The sequence below is a fragment of the Cherax quadricarinatus genome, chromosome 98 (assembly GCF_038502225.1).
Source record: "Cherax quadricarinatus isolate ZL_2023a chromosome 98, ASM3850222v1, whole genome shotgun sequence".
NCBI classification, from domain to species: domain Eukaryota; kingdom Metazoa; phylum Arthropoda; class Malacostraca; order Decapoda; family Parastacidae; genus Cherax; species Cherax quadricarinatus.
The window spans coordinates 6,521,123-6,539,877 of NC_091389.1; the positions used below are offsets into that span (position 1 = coordinate 6,521,123).

The following is an 18,755-nucleotide window of genomic DNA, read 5'->3' on the forward strand; positions in this document are numbered from 1 at the left end:
AGGCTGACAGACTGACTAACACAGGCTGACAATAACACAGGCTGACAGACTATAACACAGACTGACAGACTATAACACAGACTGACTATAACACAGACTGACAGACTATAACACAGACTGACAGACTATAACACAGACTGACAGACTATAACGTAGGCTGACAGACTATAACACAGACTGACAGACTATAACACAGGCTGACAGACTATAACACAGGCTGACAGACTATAACACAGGCTGACAGACTATAACACAGGCTGACAGACTATAACACAGGCTGACAGACTATAACACAGACTGACAGACTATAACACAGACTGACAGACTATAACACAGACTGACTATAACACAGACTGACTGACTATAACACAGACTGACAGACTATAACACAGACTGACAGACTATAACATAGGCTGACAGACTATAACACAGGCTGAAAGACTATAACACAGACTGACAGACTATAACACAGGCTGACAGACTATAACACAGACTGACAGACTATAGCACAGACTGACAGACTATAACACAGACTGACAGACTATAACACAGGCTGACAGACTATAACACAGACTGACAGACTATAACACAGGCTGACAGACTATAACACAGACTGACAGACTATAACAGACTGACAGACTATAACACAGACTGACAGACTATAACACAGGCTGACAGACTATAACACAGACTGACAGACTATAACACAGACTGACAGACTATAACACAGACTGACAGACTATAACACAGACTGACAGACTATAACACAGACTGACAGACTATAACACAGGCTGACAGACTATAACACAGACTGACAGACTATAACACAGACTGACAGACTATAACACAGACTGACAGACTATAACACAGACTGACAGACTATAACACAGACTGACAGACTATAACACAGACTGACAGACTATAACACAGACTGACTGACTATAACATAGGCTGACAGACTATAACACAGACTGACAGACTATAACACAGACTGACAGACTATAGCACAGACTGACAGACTATAACACAGACTGACAGACTATAACACAGACTGACAGACTATAACACAGACTGACAGACTATAACACAGACTGACAGACTATAACACAGACTGACTGACTATAACATAGGCTGACAGACTATAACACAGACTGACAGACTATAACACAGACTGACTGACTATAACATAGGCTGACAGACTATAACACAGACTGACAGACTATAACACAGGCTGACAGACTATAACACAGACTGACTGACTATAACATAGGCTGACAGACTATAACACAGGCTGACAGACTATAACACAGGCTGACAGACTATAACACAGACTGACTGACTATAACACAGACTGACTGACTATAACATAGGCTGACAGACTATAACACAGACTGACAGACTATAACACAGGCTGACAGACTATAACACAGACTGACTGACTATAACATAGGCTGACAGACAAAGACACAGGCTAAGTGACAGGCTGACAGACTATGACAGAGACAGACAAGGTTGCTTTGTAAGGTGACAGCGTCCTAAATACTCTTTAATTAGAGAGAGAGAGAGAGAGAGGGGGGGGAGAGAGAGAGAGAGAGAGAGAGAGAGAGAGAGAGAGAGAGAGAGAGAGAGAGAGAGAGAGAGATATCTCCATCTGCTCGTGACGTTAGCATGGAGTTATCTTCTGGCTTAATGTTCACTAATCCTCCCTCTCTCTCTCCCTCTCTCTCTCCCTCTCTCCCTCACTACCTCTCTCCCTCACTACCTCTCTCCCTACCTCCCTCTCCCTCTCTCCCTACCTCCCTCTCCCTCTTTGTCTTCTCCCTTTGTTCTCTCCCTCCCTTTGACCCCTCCTACCTCCTGAATTTCTGCTTTCCTATTTCACCTCTCTCTCTCTCTCTCTCTCTTTCTCTTTCTCTTTCTCTCTCTCTCTCTCTCTTTCTCTCTCTCTCTCTCTCTCTCTCTCTCTCTCTCTCTCTCTCTCTCTCTCTCTTTCTCTCTCTCTCTCTCTCTCTCAGGTCACCTGGTCACCACCAGTCAAGAATACTTTAATACCTAAAATACTGATTAATGTAAACTACCAGTGTATATACACTGATATATACACCTCTCAGTGTATATACACTGTGATATACACCTCTCGGTATATACACTGAGATATACACCTCTCAGTGTATATATACTGAGATATACACCTCTCAGTGTATACACTGAGATATACACATCTCAGTGTGTGACGGTCTCCTGCCAAACTAGCAGTTAGTGTTAACGTGCCGGCAGTACCCAGGGTACGTCATCAGACCCAATGTGGGGACTGCTGAGCCCGCCTTAGCAGCAGTAATTACCAGAACACCTGACGGTATATATCTACTGGCAGTAGAGAGTATTCCTCTGACCATCTTATGGTATATATCTACTGGCAGTAGAGAGTATTCCTCTGACCATCTTATGGTATATATCTACTGGCAGTAGAGAGTATTCCTCTGACCATCTTATGGTATATATCTACTGGTAGTAGAGAGTATTCCTCTGACCATCTTATGGTATACATCTACTGGCTTCTACTAGCTTGAGAAGAACGGCTCACCGCAGGTCAGTGAGTCTGATGGCCTCGGTTACTTGACGGTCGAACTCTCAACATGGTGTGTGCTGCAAGTAGTATTTACCAGACCATCTTACGGTGTGTATCAACTGGTCTTAGAGACAGTACTCACCAGACCTCCTTACGGTGTATATCAACTGGTCTTAGAGACAGTACTCACCAGACCACCTTACGGTGTATGTCAACTGGTCTTAGAGACAGTACTCACCAGACCATCTTACGGTGTGTATCAACTGGTCTTAGAGACAGTACTCACCAGACCTCCTTACGGTGTATATCAACTGGTCTTAGAGACAGTACTCACCAGACCACCTTACGGTGTATGTCAACTGGTCTTAGAGACAGTACTCACCAGACCACCTTACGGTGTATGTCAACTGGTCTTAGAGACAGTACTCACCAGACCACCTTACGGTGTATATCAACTGGTCTTAGAGACAGTACTCACCAGACCATCTTACGGTGTGTATCAACAGGTCTTAGAGACAGTACTCACCAGACCATCTTACGGTGTATGTCAACTGGTCTTAGAGACAGTACTCACCAGACCATCTTACGGTGTATGTCAACTGGTCTTAGAGACAGTACTCACCAGACCATCTTACGGTGTATATCAACTGGTCTTAGAGACAGTACTCACCAGACCATCTTACGGTGTATATCAACTGGTCTTAGAGACAGTACTCACCAGACCATCTTACGGTGTATATCAACTGGTCTTAGAGACAGTACTCACCAGACCATCTTACGGTGTATATCAACTGGTCTTAGAGACAGTACTCACCAGACCATCTTACGGTGTATATCAACTGGTCTTAGAGAGTACTTACAAGACTACCAAGGAGTACAATTGAAGGTGATGTCTACGGACTCGCCACCGACGCTAGTCAACTGTGGACCAAGTCATGCTGACACTGTAGTGTGACACTGTATGTAGATAAGGTTGTAGTGTGACACTGTATGTAGATAAGGTTGTAGTGTGACACTGTATGTAGATAACACTGTAGTGTGACACTGTATGAAGATAACGCTGGAGTGTGACACTGAGAAAGGCTGGGATCGTAGTGTAACACTGAGAAAGGCTGGGATCGTAGTGTAACACTGAGAAAGGATGTGATCGTAGTGGAACACTGAGAAAGGATGGGATCGTAGTGGAACACTGAGAAAGGATGGGATCGTAGTGGAACACTGAGAAAGGATGGGATCGTAGTGGAACACTGAGAAAGGATGGGATCGTAGTGGAACACTGAGAAAGGATGGGATCGTAGTGGAACACTGAGAAAGGATGGGATCGTAGTGGAACACTGAGAAAGGCTGGGATCGTAGTGGAACACTGAGAAAGGCTGGGATCGTAGTGGAACACTGAGAAAGGATGGGATCGTAGTGGAACACTGAGAAAGGATGGGATCGTAGTGGAACACTGAGAAGAAAAGGGAGTCGTGTGACACTGAATAAGGTACGATTGTAGTGTACACTGACAGTGTCATGTGACAGTGGCCTCTGAGAAGAAAGACGCTATGCGGGTGACAGTGTGACGCAGAGACAAAGGTGTCAAGTGTGACAAGGACAGCAGGAGTGTCGTGTGACACAGACAAGTGTCAAGTGACACGGTTGAGAAGTAGCGTAACAACACGGACAAGTGTCGTGTGACACAGACAAGTGTCAAGTGACACAGAGCGTCATAAGTGTCGTGAGACACGGGAACAATGTATATATATATATATATATATATATATGATATTAGAGATTAATTTATTTTAATGTTTATTTTGTATCCAGAATTTTTATATTATGACGCTAATGGAAGGCCAATTGTTGTTGTAATACTGTGTATACTCTGATATACACCTCTGTGTATACTCTGACATACGCTTCTCGGTGTATACACTGACGTACGCTTCTCGGTGTATACTCTGACGTACGCTTCTCGGTGTATACACTGACGTACGCTTCTCTGTGTATACACTGACGTACGCTTCTCAGTGTATACACTGACGTACGCTTCTCTGTGTATACACTGACGTACGCTTCTCTGTGTATACACTGACGTACGCTTCTCTGTGTATACACTGACGTACGCTTCTCGGTGTATACACTGACGTACGCTTCTCGGTGTATACACTGACGTACGCTTCTCTGTGTATACACTGACGTACGCTTCTCTGTGTATACACTGACGTACGCTTCTCTGTGTATACACTGACGTACGCTTCTCTGTGTATACACTGACGTACGCTTCTCTGTGTATACACTGACGTACGCTTCTCTGTGTATACACTGACGTACGCTTCTCTGTGTATACACTGACGTACGCTTCTCTGTGTATACACTGACGTACGCTTCTCGGTGTATACACTGACGTACGCTTCTCGGTGTATACACTGACGTACGCTTCTCGGTGTATACACTGACGTACGCTTCTCGGTGTATACACTGACGTACGCTTCTCGGTGTATACACTGACGTACGCTTCTCGGTGTATACACTGACGTACGCTTCTCGGTGTATACACTGACGTACGCTTCTCGGTGTATACACTGACGTGCGCTTCTCGGTGTATACACTGACGTGCGCTTCTCGGTGTATACACTGACGTGCGCTTCTCGGTGTATACACTGACGTGCGCTTCTCGGTGTATACACTGACGTGCGCTTCTCGGTGTATACACTGACGTATACACTGACGTGCGCTTCTCGGTGTATACACTGACGTGCGCTTCTCTGTGTATACACTGACGTGCGCTTCTCTGTGTATACACTGACGTGCGCTTCTCTGTGTATACACTGACGTGCGCTTCTCTGTGTATACACTGACGTACGCTTCTCTGTGTATACACTGACGTACGCTTCTCTGTGTATACACTGACGTACGCTTCTCGGTGCATACACTGACGTACGCTTCTCGGTGCATACACTGACGTACGCTTCTCGGTGCATACACTGACGTACGCTTCTCGGTGCATACACTGACGTACGCTTCTCGGTGCATACACTGACGTACGCTTCTCGGTGCATACACGGTCGTACGCTTCTCGGTGCATACACGGACGTACGCTTCTCGGTGCATACACGTCGTACGCTTCTCGGTGCATACACGGACGTACGCTTCTCGGTGCATACACGGACGTACGCTTCTCGGTGCATACACGGACGTACGCTTCTCGGTGCATACACGGACGTACGCTTCTCGGTGCATACACGGACGTACGCTTCTCGGTGCATACACGGACGTACGCTTCTCGGTGCATACACGGACGTACGCTTCTCGGTGCATACACGGACGTACGCTTCTCGGTGTATACACGGACGTACGCTTCTCGGTGTATACACGGACGTACGCTTCTCGGTGTATACACGGACGTACGCTTCTCGGTGTATACACTGATATAGATAAATGGTTCAGAGACCCGACAAGTTGATAAATTACACATGTGCAACACTTGGGTATCTGTAATAAGGAAATGTTTCGCCACACAGTGGCTTCATCAGTCCATACAAAGGAGAATGGTGAAGAACAGGAGGAGTTTGAGGTAATCAGTCCATCAATCTTGATGAGAATACAGCATATGTACGAAGAAGTAGCTTATATACTGTAGGCAGATGAGGTGCAGCAGTCGTAGGTGGTGTCACATTTGTCCAGTGTGGAAGTAAGTCGTGCCCAAGGGTTAGGCAAGCGAAGAATTCCCTGTATTATGATCCCAAGATGTTGCTGTGTTGGACAGGAATGTAGATGATATACACCTCTCAATGTATACACTGATATATATACCTCTCGGTTTGTAGATTCATCTACAAACCTGTCAGACACTGCAACTTCTTGGGATCTTAATACTTAGGAATTCTTCACTTGCCTAATTCTTGGGCACAACCTACTTCCACATTGAACAAATGTGACACGACCTATGACTGCTGCACCTCTCCTACCATACTGTTTATAAGCTGCTTCTCCGCTGATATGCCGTATTCTATTCAAGATTGATGGACTGAACACATCGACTCAAGGTTGAGGGACTGATTACCTCATTCTCCTCCTGTTCTTCAAGTTTCTCCTATGTATGGACTGATGAAGCCACTGTGTGGCGAAACGTTTCCTCAATAAAGATACCCAAGAGTTGCACATGTGTCTAATTTATCATACCTCTCGGTGTATATACACCTGTATATATATGTAATTATTGTACATAAAGTGGAACCTCAAAAATCGAACGTATCACATATCGAACGTTTCGAAAATAGGATAATTTTTTGGACAAACTGTGTCCCTATTATTGAACGCGCCCCTATTTTCGGACCGCCGGGTACGGGACCCGTCTGCTGCCCGCTCTGTCTGCATCCCCGCACAGGTGCCGTGAGCAGTCTAGCTTTGTTTATGCTTGAGTGAACAATAACCTGCGCTCTCATTCACACATTTTACGATTATTTCGTTGTGTTTAGTGCTTGTGGGACTGTGAAATAAGCTGCCATGGGCCCAAAGAAACTTGCTAGTGGTACCCCTGTGGTAAAGAAAGTGAGAAACACCATAGATGTGAAGAAGGAAATAATACAGAAGTATGAGAGTGGTGTGAGACTTGTTGAGCTTGCCAGGATGTATGGGAAAAACAAGTCGACCATCATTTCTATCCTGGCAAAGAAAGAACAAATCAAGGAAGCTGATGTTGTGAAAGGTGTTAATATAGGGAGTAGATGAGGTGCCTTCTTCAAAGATTAAGGAGATTTGTGTCAAGTGGAATGATGTCCAAATGTTTGTGCAGAAGTACCACCCTGAGCAAGCTGAAACAAGCCATCTTTGCAACAAGTTCAGTGACAGAACCATGTCCCATTTTAGGGAAATGTTAAAGAGGTGCCAGAAACAGAGGACTGTGGACAGTTATTTTGTGAGACAGGGGTCCAGTGACTCTCAAGCTGGTCCTAGTGGCATTAAAAGACAGAGAAGGGAAGTAACCCCAGAGAGGGCTTTACCTGAAGTCCTCATGGAGGGGGATTCTCCTTCCAAACACTAACCTCAACTCTCTCTCTCCTCCTCCCTATCTTCCAGATGCCATCACCAATCTTCAATAAAGGTAAGTAAAAATGTTATTTTATATGTATTACTATACATAATTAAAAACTGTAGTATTTGTTGTATCTAAAACTGTATTAATCTCTATAAAATGTATTTTTTGTGTGAATATTTTTGGGTTTCTGGAACGGATTAATTGTATTTCCATTATTTCTTATGGGAAATATTGCTTCGAATTTCAGACTTTTCGAATTTAGAACTAACTCCTGGAACAGATTAAGTTCGATTTTTGAGGTTCCACTGTATAACTATGTACGTAATTATTCTTCCACAGGTATGTTTTCTGTTTCCCATGCATGTACACATTCTCCTAGGTGCCTTTAAACAAGGCCATGCATGTGGGATACCTCCCTTATGTGCGTTTTTCTTATCCACATACATTTATAATATGCATGTACACTTACAATCCTCATGTACGCTTTGAAACAGTTCCATGTAAGTGAGATATCTTGCCCATGTACGTATCTTCCCTGGTCATGTACATTTTCCTTAACGTGTGCGTACAGCATTGGTCGTCCAGGAGTTGACGTACATGTACGCCACGAGTCCGAGGCTGCTGTACTCCATCTGCTGTTCCTTATAAATGAAGGAGCTCTGGTTACTGCGACCGCTGATGACTTTATCCATTTGTGGAACTATAGACAGAAGAGACCAGAGATTGTGCACTCTCTTAAGTTCCAGAGAGAGAGGTAAGTGTTGTGAGAGAGAGAGAGAGAGAGAGAGAGAGTATTTCCATCCATATGTTTACTAGTCTCTCTCTCTCTCTCTCTCTCTCTCTCTCTCTCTATTTCTCTATCTCTCTAAAAATATCTAAATCAAAGTCTCCTTCCAATACAATTCTCAAATTCTAATTCAAACTCACAAATTATCAAAAAAATAATTTTGGTCCAGCCTGGACCAGTTTCACCTCCCGGTCCACCATGGTCTGAAATTCGGTCCAGAATTGTGGAATTGTGTTTGGGGGAGGGCTCTGGATCCAAGGAGGTGGAGCTACTCCACCTCATTGGATCAAACCTTATTAAATTATTGATTATTTTAATATAATTATTGTAATTATTATTCTTATTGTAATATTAATCTTTTTGTAATATTGTTGTAATTGTAATTAATAATGTAAATATAATTTATTGTAATTTTAACATTGTAAATATTATAATTATTGAAATTATTATTGTAATAATTATTGTAATATGAGTATTGTAATTATTATTGTAATTACAGTAATCACAAAAACCCTCGGTTTTTGTGATTAATCTGTTCCAGAGAGTTTGACGAAAACTGATATCATTTTCTCCATAAGAAATAATGTAAATCCAATTAATCCGTTCCCGACACCCAAAAGTATTAGCAAAATATATTTTTTTTAGAGATTAAATATAGATTTGCATACAGAAAAGAATGACAGATCAATATAAAGCAATAATAAAACGTATAAATGAACATTTAACATCACACTTACCTTTATTGAAGACTCTTGTTGGCGTATGGAAGACGGGAGGAGGGGAGAGGGAGGACTGATTATTGTTTGGAAGGGGAATCCCTTTCCATAAAGACTTAGGTACCAAGTCCTTATTTGGGGTTCCCTTCTTTGTTTTTTAATGGCACTAGGACCACCTTGAGTCACTGGACCCCTGTCGTTCAAAAAATTGTTCCAGAGAGCTCTGTTTCTTGTGTCTCTTTAAGATTTGCCTAAAATGGGACGTGGCATTGTCATTGAACATGTTGCAGACAAGGGTTGCAACAGCTTTGTTAGGATGATGTTCCTCCACAAATGTTTACACCTCACTCCACTTTGCACACATGTCCTTAACCCTTAAACTGTCCAAACATAGATCTACATCTGCTTGCGTAGCGCTCCGAACGTAGATCTACCTTTTTTTACGTAAGAAAGCATGTAAAATCGAACGTAGATGTACGTTCGAAGCGCTACGCGAGTGAACGTAGATCTACATTTGGACAGTTAAAGGGTTAATCACTGAAGAACGCACCTTCTTCCCTTTCTCTTCCTACGCGAGTGAACGTAGATCTACGTTTGGATAGTTAAAGGGTTAATCACTGAAGAACGCACCTTCTTCCCTTTCTCTTCCTCTGTGAGTGAACGTAGATCTACGTTTGGACAGTTAAAGGGTTAATCACTGAAGAATGCACCTTCTTCCCTTTCTCTTCCTCCTCCTCAGCTGTTCTCTGTTGGTGTTACAGATGAAGTTCTTGCAGCTCTTCACTGTAGTTCTCCACCAACTCTTCCTCATCTTTGCCACACACATTCAACCCCATGGACTTCTCCAATCCCACAATACATTCCACAACAGGCGTAGGGTCGACAGGGTCAGCCCCAAGCCCTTCAAAATCCTTCTCTTGGACATATTCTGGTCACATGGTGGCTTATTTAGCAGTTGCAAGCACAAAAAAATAATGGATTATTACGAAATGTGTTGTATGAATGCGTGGGGTGATGCTCACTCGCCGAGAAACAATGCCACACTGACTGAGAATGCATGTATGGGAAGCTTTGTGTGCATGTGGTTACTGGGACACGTTCCGTATGACTGCCAAAATCAGAGCGAAATCACGAAAACAGAGGCTACATTTTGACAAAAAAAAGTTAACGATAACAGAACTTCACGAAAACAGAGACTCGGGAAAACCGAGGGTTCACTGTACTATTATAATAATTATTGTAATTCTTCGTAATATAATTTTTGTTACTGTAAAATATTATTTTTATGATTATTATTGGTATAATGATGATAATAATTGTTACTGTATTGTTGCAGAATCACTTGTCTTCACCTACCCTTCCTCAGCAAGTGGTTGTATGTTGGTACTGAGAGAGGCAACATACATGTTGTTAATATTGAAGTGTTCCATCTGTCTGGTTATATTGTTAACTGGAACAAGGCTATTGAACTGTAAGTATTGTGTTGTGGTATTAGTTGTTGTGTTGTGGTATTGTGTTGTACTGTGGTGTTGTGTTGTACTGTGGTGTTAGTTGTGTTGTATTGTGAGTACTAACTACACTGGTGTTGTGTGTTTGCACGCACGTGCATATGTGTGTGTGAGAGAGAGAGAGAGAGAGAGAGAGAGAGAGAAAATCTAACATCTAAGTTAGCACTGCTTTCTGTAACCTAGCTTGAAGTTACTTGCACACCGTGATGTAATTACTACCACAGCTACCACTACTACCACCAATAGTTATCCATCCTATCATTTTGAAGGTTCTAGTTATCCATCCTATCATTTTGAAGGTTCTAGTTATCCATCCTATCATTTTGAAGACTTGATTCACAAGCCTGATGTACCAGTGGTCCACTGGGAGACTTGGTTCACAAGCCTGGTGTACCAGTGGTCCACTGGGAGACTTGGTTCACAAGCCTGATGTACCAGTGGTCCACTGGGAGGCTTGGTTCACAAGCCTGATGTACCAGTGGTCCAGTTGGAGACTTGGTTTGCAAGCCTGGTGTACCAGTGGTCCACTGGGAGACTTGGTTCGCAAGCCTGGTGTACCAGTGGTCCACTGGGAGACTTGGTTTGCAAGCCTGGTATACCAGTGGTCCAGTGGGAGACTTGGTTCACAAGCCTGGTGTACCAGTGGTCCAGTGGGAGACTTGGTTCACAAGCCTGGTGTACCAGTGGTCCAGTGGGAGACTTGGTTCACAAGCCTGGTGTACCAGTGGTCCAGTGGGAGACTTGGTTCACAAGCCTGGTGTACCAGTGGTCCAGTGGGAGACTTGGTTCACAAGCCTGGTGTACCAGTGGTCCAGTGGGAGACTTGGTTCACAAGCCTGGTGTACCAGTGGTCCACTGGGAGACTTGGTTCACAAGCCTGGTGTACCAGTGATCCAGTGGGAGGCTTGGTTCACAAGCCTGATGTACCAGTGGTCCACTGGGAGACTTGGTTCACAAGCCTGGTGTACCAGTGGTCCACTGGGAGACTTGGTTCACAAGCCTGGTGTACCAGTGGTCCACTGGGAGACTTAGTTTGCAAGCCTGGTGTACCAGTGGTCCAGTGGGAGACTTGGTTCACAAGCCTGGTGTACCAGTGGTCCAGTGGGAAATTTGGTTCACAGTCTTGGTACCACTACCACCACTCTCCTGTGGTATTTATCTGGTATGTGTGGTAGTTATATCTATTCTTTATATCTGGTACATATGTCTGTTCAATACACTAAACCTAAAAAATCAACCAACTGGTAGACTTGAAACCTGATGAACCAGCACTATACATAAACAGCAATACGAGTGTGGAAGCAAAACAAGGCCATATCTATCTGTCTATCTATTATTATTAATGGAAAATGTATATATTTCAGAAGCAGGAAGACACATCCTGGTCCCGTGGTTCACCTCAGTGATTGTCCAGTTGACCCAGGCAAGGTCAGTACCACTCCTGTTGTTGATCGTCGAGGTAGTCAGTCCCCTTTTGTGTGTGTGAGAGAGGGAGAGAGTGATTGATTTTGATTGTGTGGGTATATCAAGATGTTATATATATATACAGTAGGGCCCCACTTATATGGCAGGTTAGGCTCCAGGTTACCGCTGCAAAGCTGAGATCACCAGAAAGCAGAATGCCATTTTTTCCACTTACGAATGCATATACAGTGGCACCTCGGGATACGAACTTAATTCGTTCCAGAAGGCTGTTCAAGTGCCAACACCAAATGAATTTGTTCCCATAAGGAATAATATAAATTAGATTAGTTCATTTTTGGAAGTTAGGAGGAGGTGCGGGATTACCAAAACTGTTGTCCAGAGGGCGGAGGAAGGGTTGTTGAGGTGGTTCGGACATGTAGAGAGAATGGAGCGAAACAGAATGACTTCAAGAGTGTATCAGTCTGTAGTGGAAGGAAGGCGGGGTAGGGGTCGGCCTAGGAAGGGTTGGAGGGAGGGGGTAAAGGAGGTTTTGTGTGCGAGGGGCTTGGACTTCCAGCAGGCATGCGTGAGCGTGTTTGATAGGAGTGAATGGAGACAAATGGTTTTTAATACTTGACGTGCTGTTGGAGTGTGAGCAAAGTAACATTTATGAAGGGATTCAGGGAAACCGGCAGGCCGGACTTGAGTCCTGGAGATGGGAAGTACAGTGCCTGCACTCTGAAGGAGGGGTGTTAATGTTGCAGTTTGGAAACTGTAGTGTAAAGCACCCTTCTGGCAAGACAGTGATGGAGTGAATGATGGTGAAAGTTTTTCTTTTTCGGGCCACCCTGCCTTGGTGGGAATCGGCCGGTGTGATAATAAAAAAAAAAAATAAAAATAGTTCATTTCAGACTCCCAAAAATACACTTACAAAAACACTTACATAAATACACTTACATAATTGTTCGAGTTGGGAGGTGTTCGTATCCCGAAGCACCATTGTAAATGCCAGGTAACAAGTTTACACTAACATAAATTAGCAATAGAACTAGGCCTTAAAAACAGTAAAAACTAGAATACACACACACAGTACATCCATTACTTACCTTAAAATATTTGTAGTTTTAATGTAGGGTGAGAGGTGAGTTTTATTTGTAGGACGTCAGGTTGGGAAGTATGGTAGCCAGCCAGGGCAGCCCCCCACCCCCCCCTCCCCCCACCCCCCCCTCCCCCCCACCCCACCCCCACGTAATGTAAACAAACCAGGCGAACTCGTCTGGTGTTTGTTGATACAAGTTTGTATTGTACCATAATACAGACACTTTATATTGTGTACAAGTTGTCTCCATGTTGATACAGTAGAATAAATAAAGAGAAACACTCCCATTCTCATGTAACGCCATTTTTAGAAATGATGCTCTGAGTGAAGGCATACGAAAGGAATAATTTTCTAGTTACCCCCAGTAATATTATCGTCACACATTTTCTCTCATGTTGGATTACAAGTTGCCTGGCTACCACAAGTGCTACAAGTCTACTGGCTACCACAAGTGCTACAAGTCTACTGGCTACCACAAGTGCTACAAGTCTACTGGCTACCACAAGTGCTACAAGTCTACTGGCTACCACAAGTGCTACAAGTTGCCTGGCTACCACAAGTGCTACAAGTTTACTGGCTACCACAAGTGCTACAAGTCTACTGGCTACCACAAGTGCTACAAGTCTACTGGCTACCACAAGTGCTACAAGTTGCCTGGCTACCACAAGTGCTACAAGTTGCCTGGCTACCACAAGTGCTACAAGTCTCCTGGCTACCACAAGTGCTACAAGTTTACTGGCTACCACAAGTGCTACAAGTTGCCTGGCTACTGGTTGCCTACCACAAGTGCTACAAGTCTACTGGCTACCACAAGTGCTACAAGTTTACTGGCTACTGGCTACCACAAGTGCTACAAGTTTACTGGCTACCACAAGTGCTACAAGTTTACTGGCTACCACAAGTGCTACAAGTTTACTGGATACCACAAGTGCTACAAGTTGCCTGGCTACCACAAGTGCTACAAGTTGCCTGGCTACCACAAGTGCTACAAGTCTACTGGCTACCACAAGTGCTACAAGTTTACTGGCTACCACAAGTGCTACAAGTTTACTGGATACCACAAGTGCTACAAGTTGCCTGGCTACCACAAGTGCTACAAGTTGCCTGGCTACCACAAGTGCTACAAGTTTACTGGCTACCACAAGTGCTACAAGTTTACTGGATACCACAAGTGCTACAAGTTGCCTGGCTACCACAAGTGCTACAAGTCTACTGGCTACCACAAGTGCTACAAGTTGCCTGGCTACCACAAGTGCTACAAGTTTACTGGCTACCACAAGTGCTACAAGTCTACTGGCTACCACAAGTGCTACAAGTCTACTGGCTACCACAAGTGCTACAAGTTTACTGGCTACCACAAGTGCTACAAGTCTACTGGCTACCACAAGTGCTACAAGTCTACTGGCTACCACAAGTGCTACAAGTCTACTGGCTACCACAAGTGCTACAAGTTTACTGGCTACAAGTGCTACAAGTCTACTGGCTACCACAAGTGCTACAAGTCTACTGGCTACCACAAGTGCTACAAGTCTACTGGCTACCGCAAGTGCTACAAGTCTACTGGCTACCGCAAGTGCTACAAGTCTACTGGCTACCGCAAGTGCTACAAGTCTACTGGCTACCGCAAGTGCTACAAGTCTACTGGCTACCGCAAGTGCTACAAGTCTACTGGCTACCGCAAGTGCTACAAGTCTACTGGCTACCGCAAGTGCTACAAGTCTACTGGCTACCGCAAGTGCTACAAGTCTACTGGCTACCGCAAGTGCTACAAGTCTACTGGCTACCGCAAGTGCTACAAGTCTACTGGCTACCGCAAGTGCTACAAGTCTACTGGCTACCGCAAGTGCTACAAGTCTACTGGCTACCGCAAGTGCTACAAGTCTACTGGCTACCGCAAGTGCTACAAGTCTACTGGCTACCGCAAGTGCTACAAGTCTACTGGCTACCGCAAGTGCTACAAGTCCACTGGCTACCGCAAGTGCTACAAGTCCACTGGCTACCGCAAGTGCTACAAGTCCACTGGCTACCGCAAGTGCTACAAGTCCACTGGCTACCGCAAGTGCTACAAGTCCACTGGCTACCGCAAGTGCTACAAGTCCACTGGCTACCGCAAGTGCTACAAGTCTACTGGCTACCACAAGTGCTACAAGTCTACTGGCTACCGCAAGTGCTACAAGTCTACTGGCTACCGCAAGTGCTACAAGTTGCCTGGCTACCGCAAGTGCTACAAATCTACTGGCTACCACAAGTGCTACAAGTCTTCTGGCTACCACAAGTGCTACAAGTCTACTGGCTACCACAAGTGCTACAAGTCTACTGGCTACCACAAGTGCTACAAGTCTACTGGCTACCACAAGTGCTACAAGTCTACTGGCTACCACAAGTGCTACAAGTCTACTGGCTACCACAAGTGCTACAAGTCTACTGGCTACCACAAGTGCTACAAGTCTACTGGCTACCACAAGTGCTACAAGTCTACTGGCTACCACAAGTGCTACAAGTCTACTGGCTACCACAAGTGCTACAAGTCTACTGGCTACCACAAGTGCTACAAGTCTACTGGCTACCACAAGTGCTACAAGTCTTCTGGCTACCACAAGTGCTACAAGTCTACTGGCTACCACAAGTGCTACAAGTCTACTGCCTACCACAAGTGCTACAAGTCTACTGGCTACCACAAGTGCAAGGTGGTCCACCAAGGCAGGGTGGTCCACCAAGGCAGGGTGGTCCACCAAGGCAGGGTGGTCCACCAAGGCAGGGTGGTCCACCAAGGCAGGGTGGTCCACCAAGGCAGGGTGGTCCAAGGCAGGGTGGTCCACCAAGGCAGGGTGGTCCACCAAGGCAGGGTGGTCCACCAAGGCAGGGTGGCCCACCAAGGCAGGGTGGCCCACCAAGGCAGGGTGGTCCACCAAGGCAGGGTGGCCCACCAAGGCAGGGTGGCCCACCAAGGCAGGGTGGTCCACCAAGGCAGGGTGGTCCACCAAGGCAGGGTGGCCCACCAAGGCAGGGTGGCCCACCAAGGCAGGGTGGCCCACCAAGGCAGGGTGGTCCACCAAGGCAGGGTGGCCCACCAAGGCAGGGTGGCCCACCAAGGCAGGGTGGCCCACCAAGGCAGGGTGGCCCACCAAGGCAGGGTGGCCCACCAAGGCAGGGTGGCCCACCAAGGCAGGGTGGCCCACCAAGGCAGGGTGGCCCACCAAGGCAGGGTGGCCCACCAAGGCAGGGTGGTCCACCAAGGCAGGGTGGTCCACCAAGGCAGGGTGGCCCACCAAGGCAGGGTGGCCCACCAAGGCAGGGTGGCCCACCAAGGCAGGGTGGTCCACCAAGGCAGGGTGGCCCATAAAAGAAAAACTTTCACCATCATTCACTCCATCACTGTCTTGCCAGAAGGGTGCTTTACACTACAGTTTTTAAACTGCAACATTAACACCCCTCCTTCAGAGTGCAGGCACTGTACTTCCCATCTCCAGGACTCAAGTCCGGCCTGCCGGTTTCCCTGAACCCCTTCATAAATGTTACTTTGCTCACACTCCAACATTTTATGTGGCCAAGAGATAACTCGTATTATTAATATAGCATCAAGAATGGAGAGACTGTGATTTTAATATGTACCTGCACGCCAGCACAGTGTGTAAGGATATTTAGGTATGGGTACACATAAGTATAATTACCAGAGTACATTTAAAATACGCAGTAGCTTTAAAATACTTGAAATTTTGTGAAGTTTCCACATATAATAGATGTGCTCGTGGAGAATGTAAACAGACTGGGTGGGGCGTGCCATATTAGAAAGACCGGGAGCCATATGGCAAGTTTGTCATAATTTGAAATTGCCCTATTAGTGGAATGCCGTAAAGCTGGGCCCTGCTATATACAGCCTCTGCTGTATTATTGGAACGCCGTGAAGCTGGGCCCTGCTATATATAGCCTCTGCCGTATTATTGGAACGCCGTAAAGCTGGGCCCTGCTATATACAGCCTCTGCCGTATTATTGGAACGCCGTGAAGCTGGGCCCTGCTATATATAGCCTCTGCCGTATTATTGGAACGCCGTAAAGCTGGGCCCTGCTATATACAGCCTCTGCCATATTATTGGAACGCCGTAAAGCTGTGTCTGCTGTATACAGCCTTTGCCGTATTATTGGAACGCCATAAAGCTGGGTCCTGCTTTATACAGCCTCTGCCGTATTATTGGAACGCCGTAAAGCTGGGCCCTGCTGTATACAGCCTCTGCCGTATTATTGGAACGCCGTAAAGCTGGGCCCTGCTATATACAGCCTCTGCCATATTATTGGAACGCCGTAAAGCTGGGCCCTGCTATATACAGCCTCTGCCGTATTATTGGAACGCCGTAAAGCTGGGCCCTGCTGTATACAGCCTCTGCTGTATTATTGGAACGCCGTAAAGCTGGGCCCTGCTGTATACAGCCTCTCCTCACTTAACGAAAGACTTCCATTCTTAAGACCCCATCAGTAAACATATTCGTCGCTAAATGAGGAGCATCCTATAATGGTAGTGAGTTTGTGTCAGCCATCTGATATTGTTTTAATGTCACCTCTGATACATTTATAACATTTCTGGTATGTACTGAAATGTTTATACAGTATTGTACTGTATATTCTAATAAGCAGAATAGAATAAATCAACTCTATACATTATTTAGGTAGGCAAATGGGTCAGAGAGCCCATCGTAAGTCCAAGTCGTCGGTAAACGAGTACGTCACTAAGTGAGGAGAGGCTGTACATATGTCATGCAGAATAGGTAAAATTGGCCATTTATCAGTTAGGTCCTTTCTAAAATTTTCTCTTATATGTTTAAAGATGCATTATTTTCACTTCTGTTAATGTAAAAATTAATAATTTTGTACCAAAAGAAACTTAGAAAACTTACCTGACCTTATTATAACAAGCACAATTTAATTTAGCCTAGGCCAACTTAATATATTTTAGATAAGTTTGCAGTAATTTAATACTAAACAAACACAATGAAATATGTTTTTTTTGTTAGGCTCAGAGTGATTTTTGCGAAATTATTACATAGTCAAATTTTCGCTTGACTTATTCAGCAAGAAGAGCGCTGCTATTTAAGCCAAAATAGCAAGTTTTACCTGTTCAGTTACCTGGTTTTAAGTGTTGTGTTGTGTTGTGTGTGTGTTGTGTGTGTGTTGTGTGTGTGTTGTGTTGTGTGTTGTGTTGTGTGTGTGTTGTGTTGTGTGTTGTGTTGTGTGTGTGTTGTGTTGTGTTGTGTGTTGTGTTGTGTGTTATGTTGTGTGTGTGTTGTGTTGTGTGTGTGTGTTGTGTGTGCGTTGTGTGTGTGTTGTGAGTGTGTGTGTGTGTGTGTTGTGTTGCGTTTGTGTTGTGTTGTGTGTGTGTTGTATTTTTGTTGTGTGTGTGTTGTGTGTGCGTTGTGTGTGTGTTGTGTTGTGTGTGTGTTGTGTTGTGTGTGTGAGTGTGTGTGTGTTGTGTTGTGTGTGTGTTGTGTGTGTGTGTGTTGTGTGTGTGTTGTGTGTGTGTGTGTGTGTTGTGTGTGTGTGTGTGTTGTGTGTGTGTTGTGTGTGTGTTGTGTGTGTGTTGTGTGTGTGTTGTGTTGTGTGTGTGTTGTGTTGTGTTGTGTGTGTTGTGTGTTGTGTTGTGTTGTGTGTTGTGTTGT

General features: G+C 44.9%; 1 protein-coding gene across 5 annotated transcripts in view; it reads left to right on the plus strand.

The window, feature by feature from the left end:
• The window catches only part of Tomosyn (syntaxin-binding protein tomosyn), a 567,161-nt gene that overhangs the window by 329,885 nt on the left and 218,521 nt on the right, over positions 1-18,755 (plus strand). For all 5 annotated transcript variants that reach the window (XM_070105267.1, XM_070105268.1, XM_070105270.1 and 2 more), the window contains exons 3-5: positions 8,164-8,346; positions 10,432-10,566; positions 11,968-12,031. In XM_070105267.1, the coding sequence (XP_069961368.1) occupies positions 8,164-8,346; positions 10,432-10,566; positions 11,968-12,031 (382 nt within the window). The remainder of the gene's footprint in view (positions 1-8,163; positions 8,347-10,431; positions 10,567-11,967; positions 12,032-18,755) is intronic.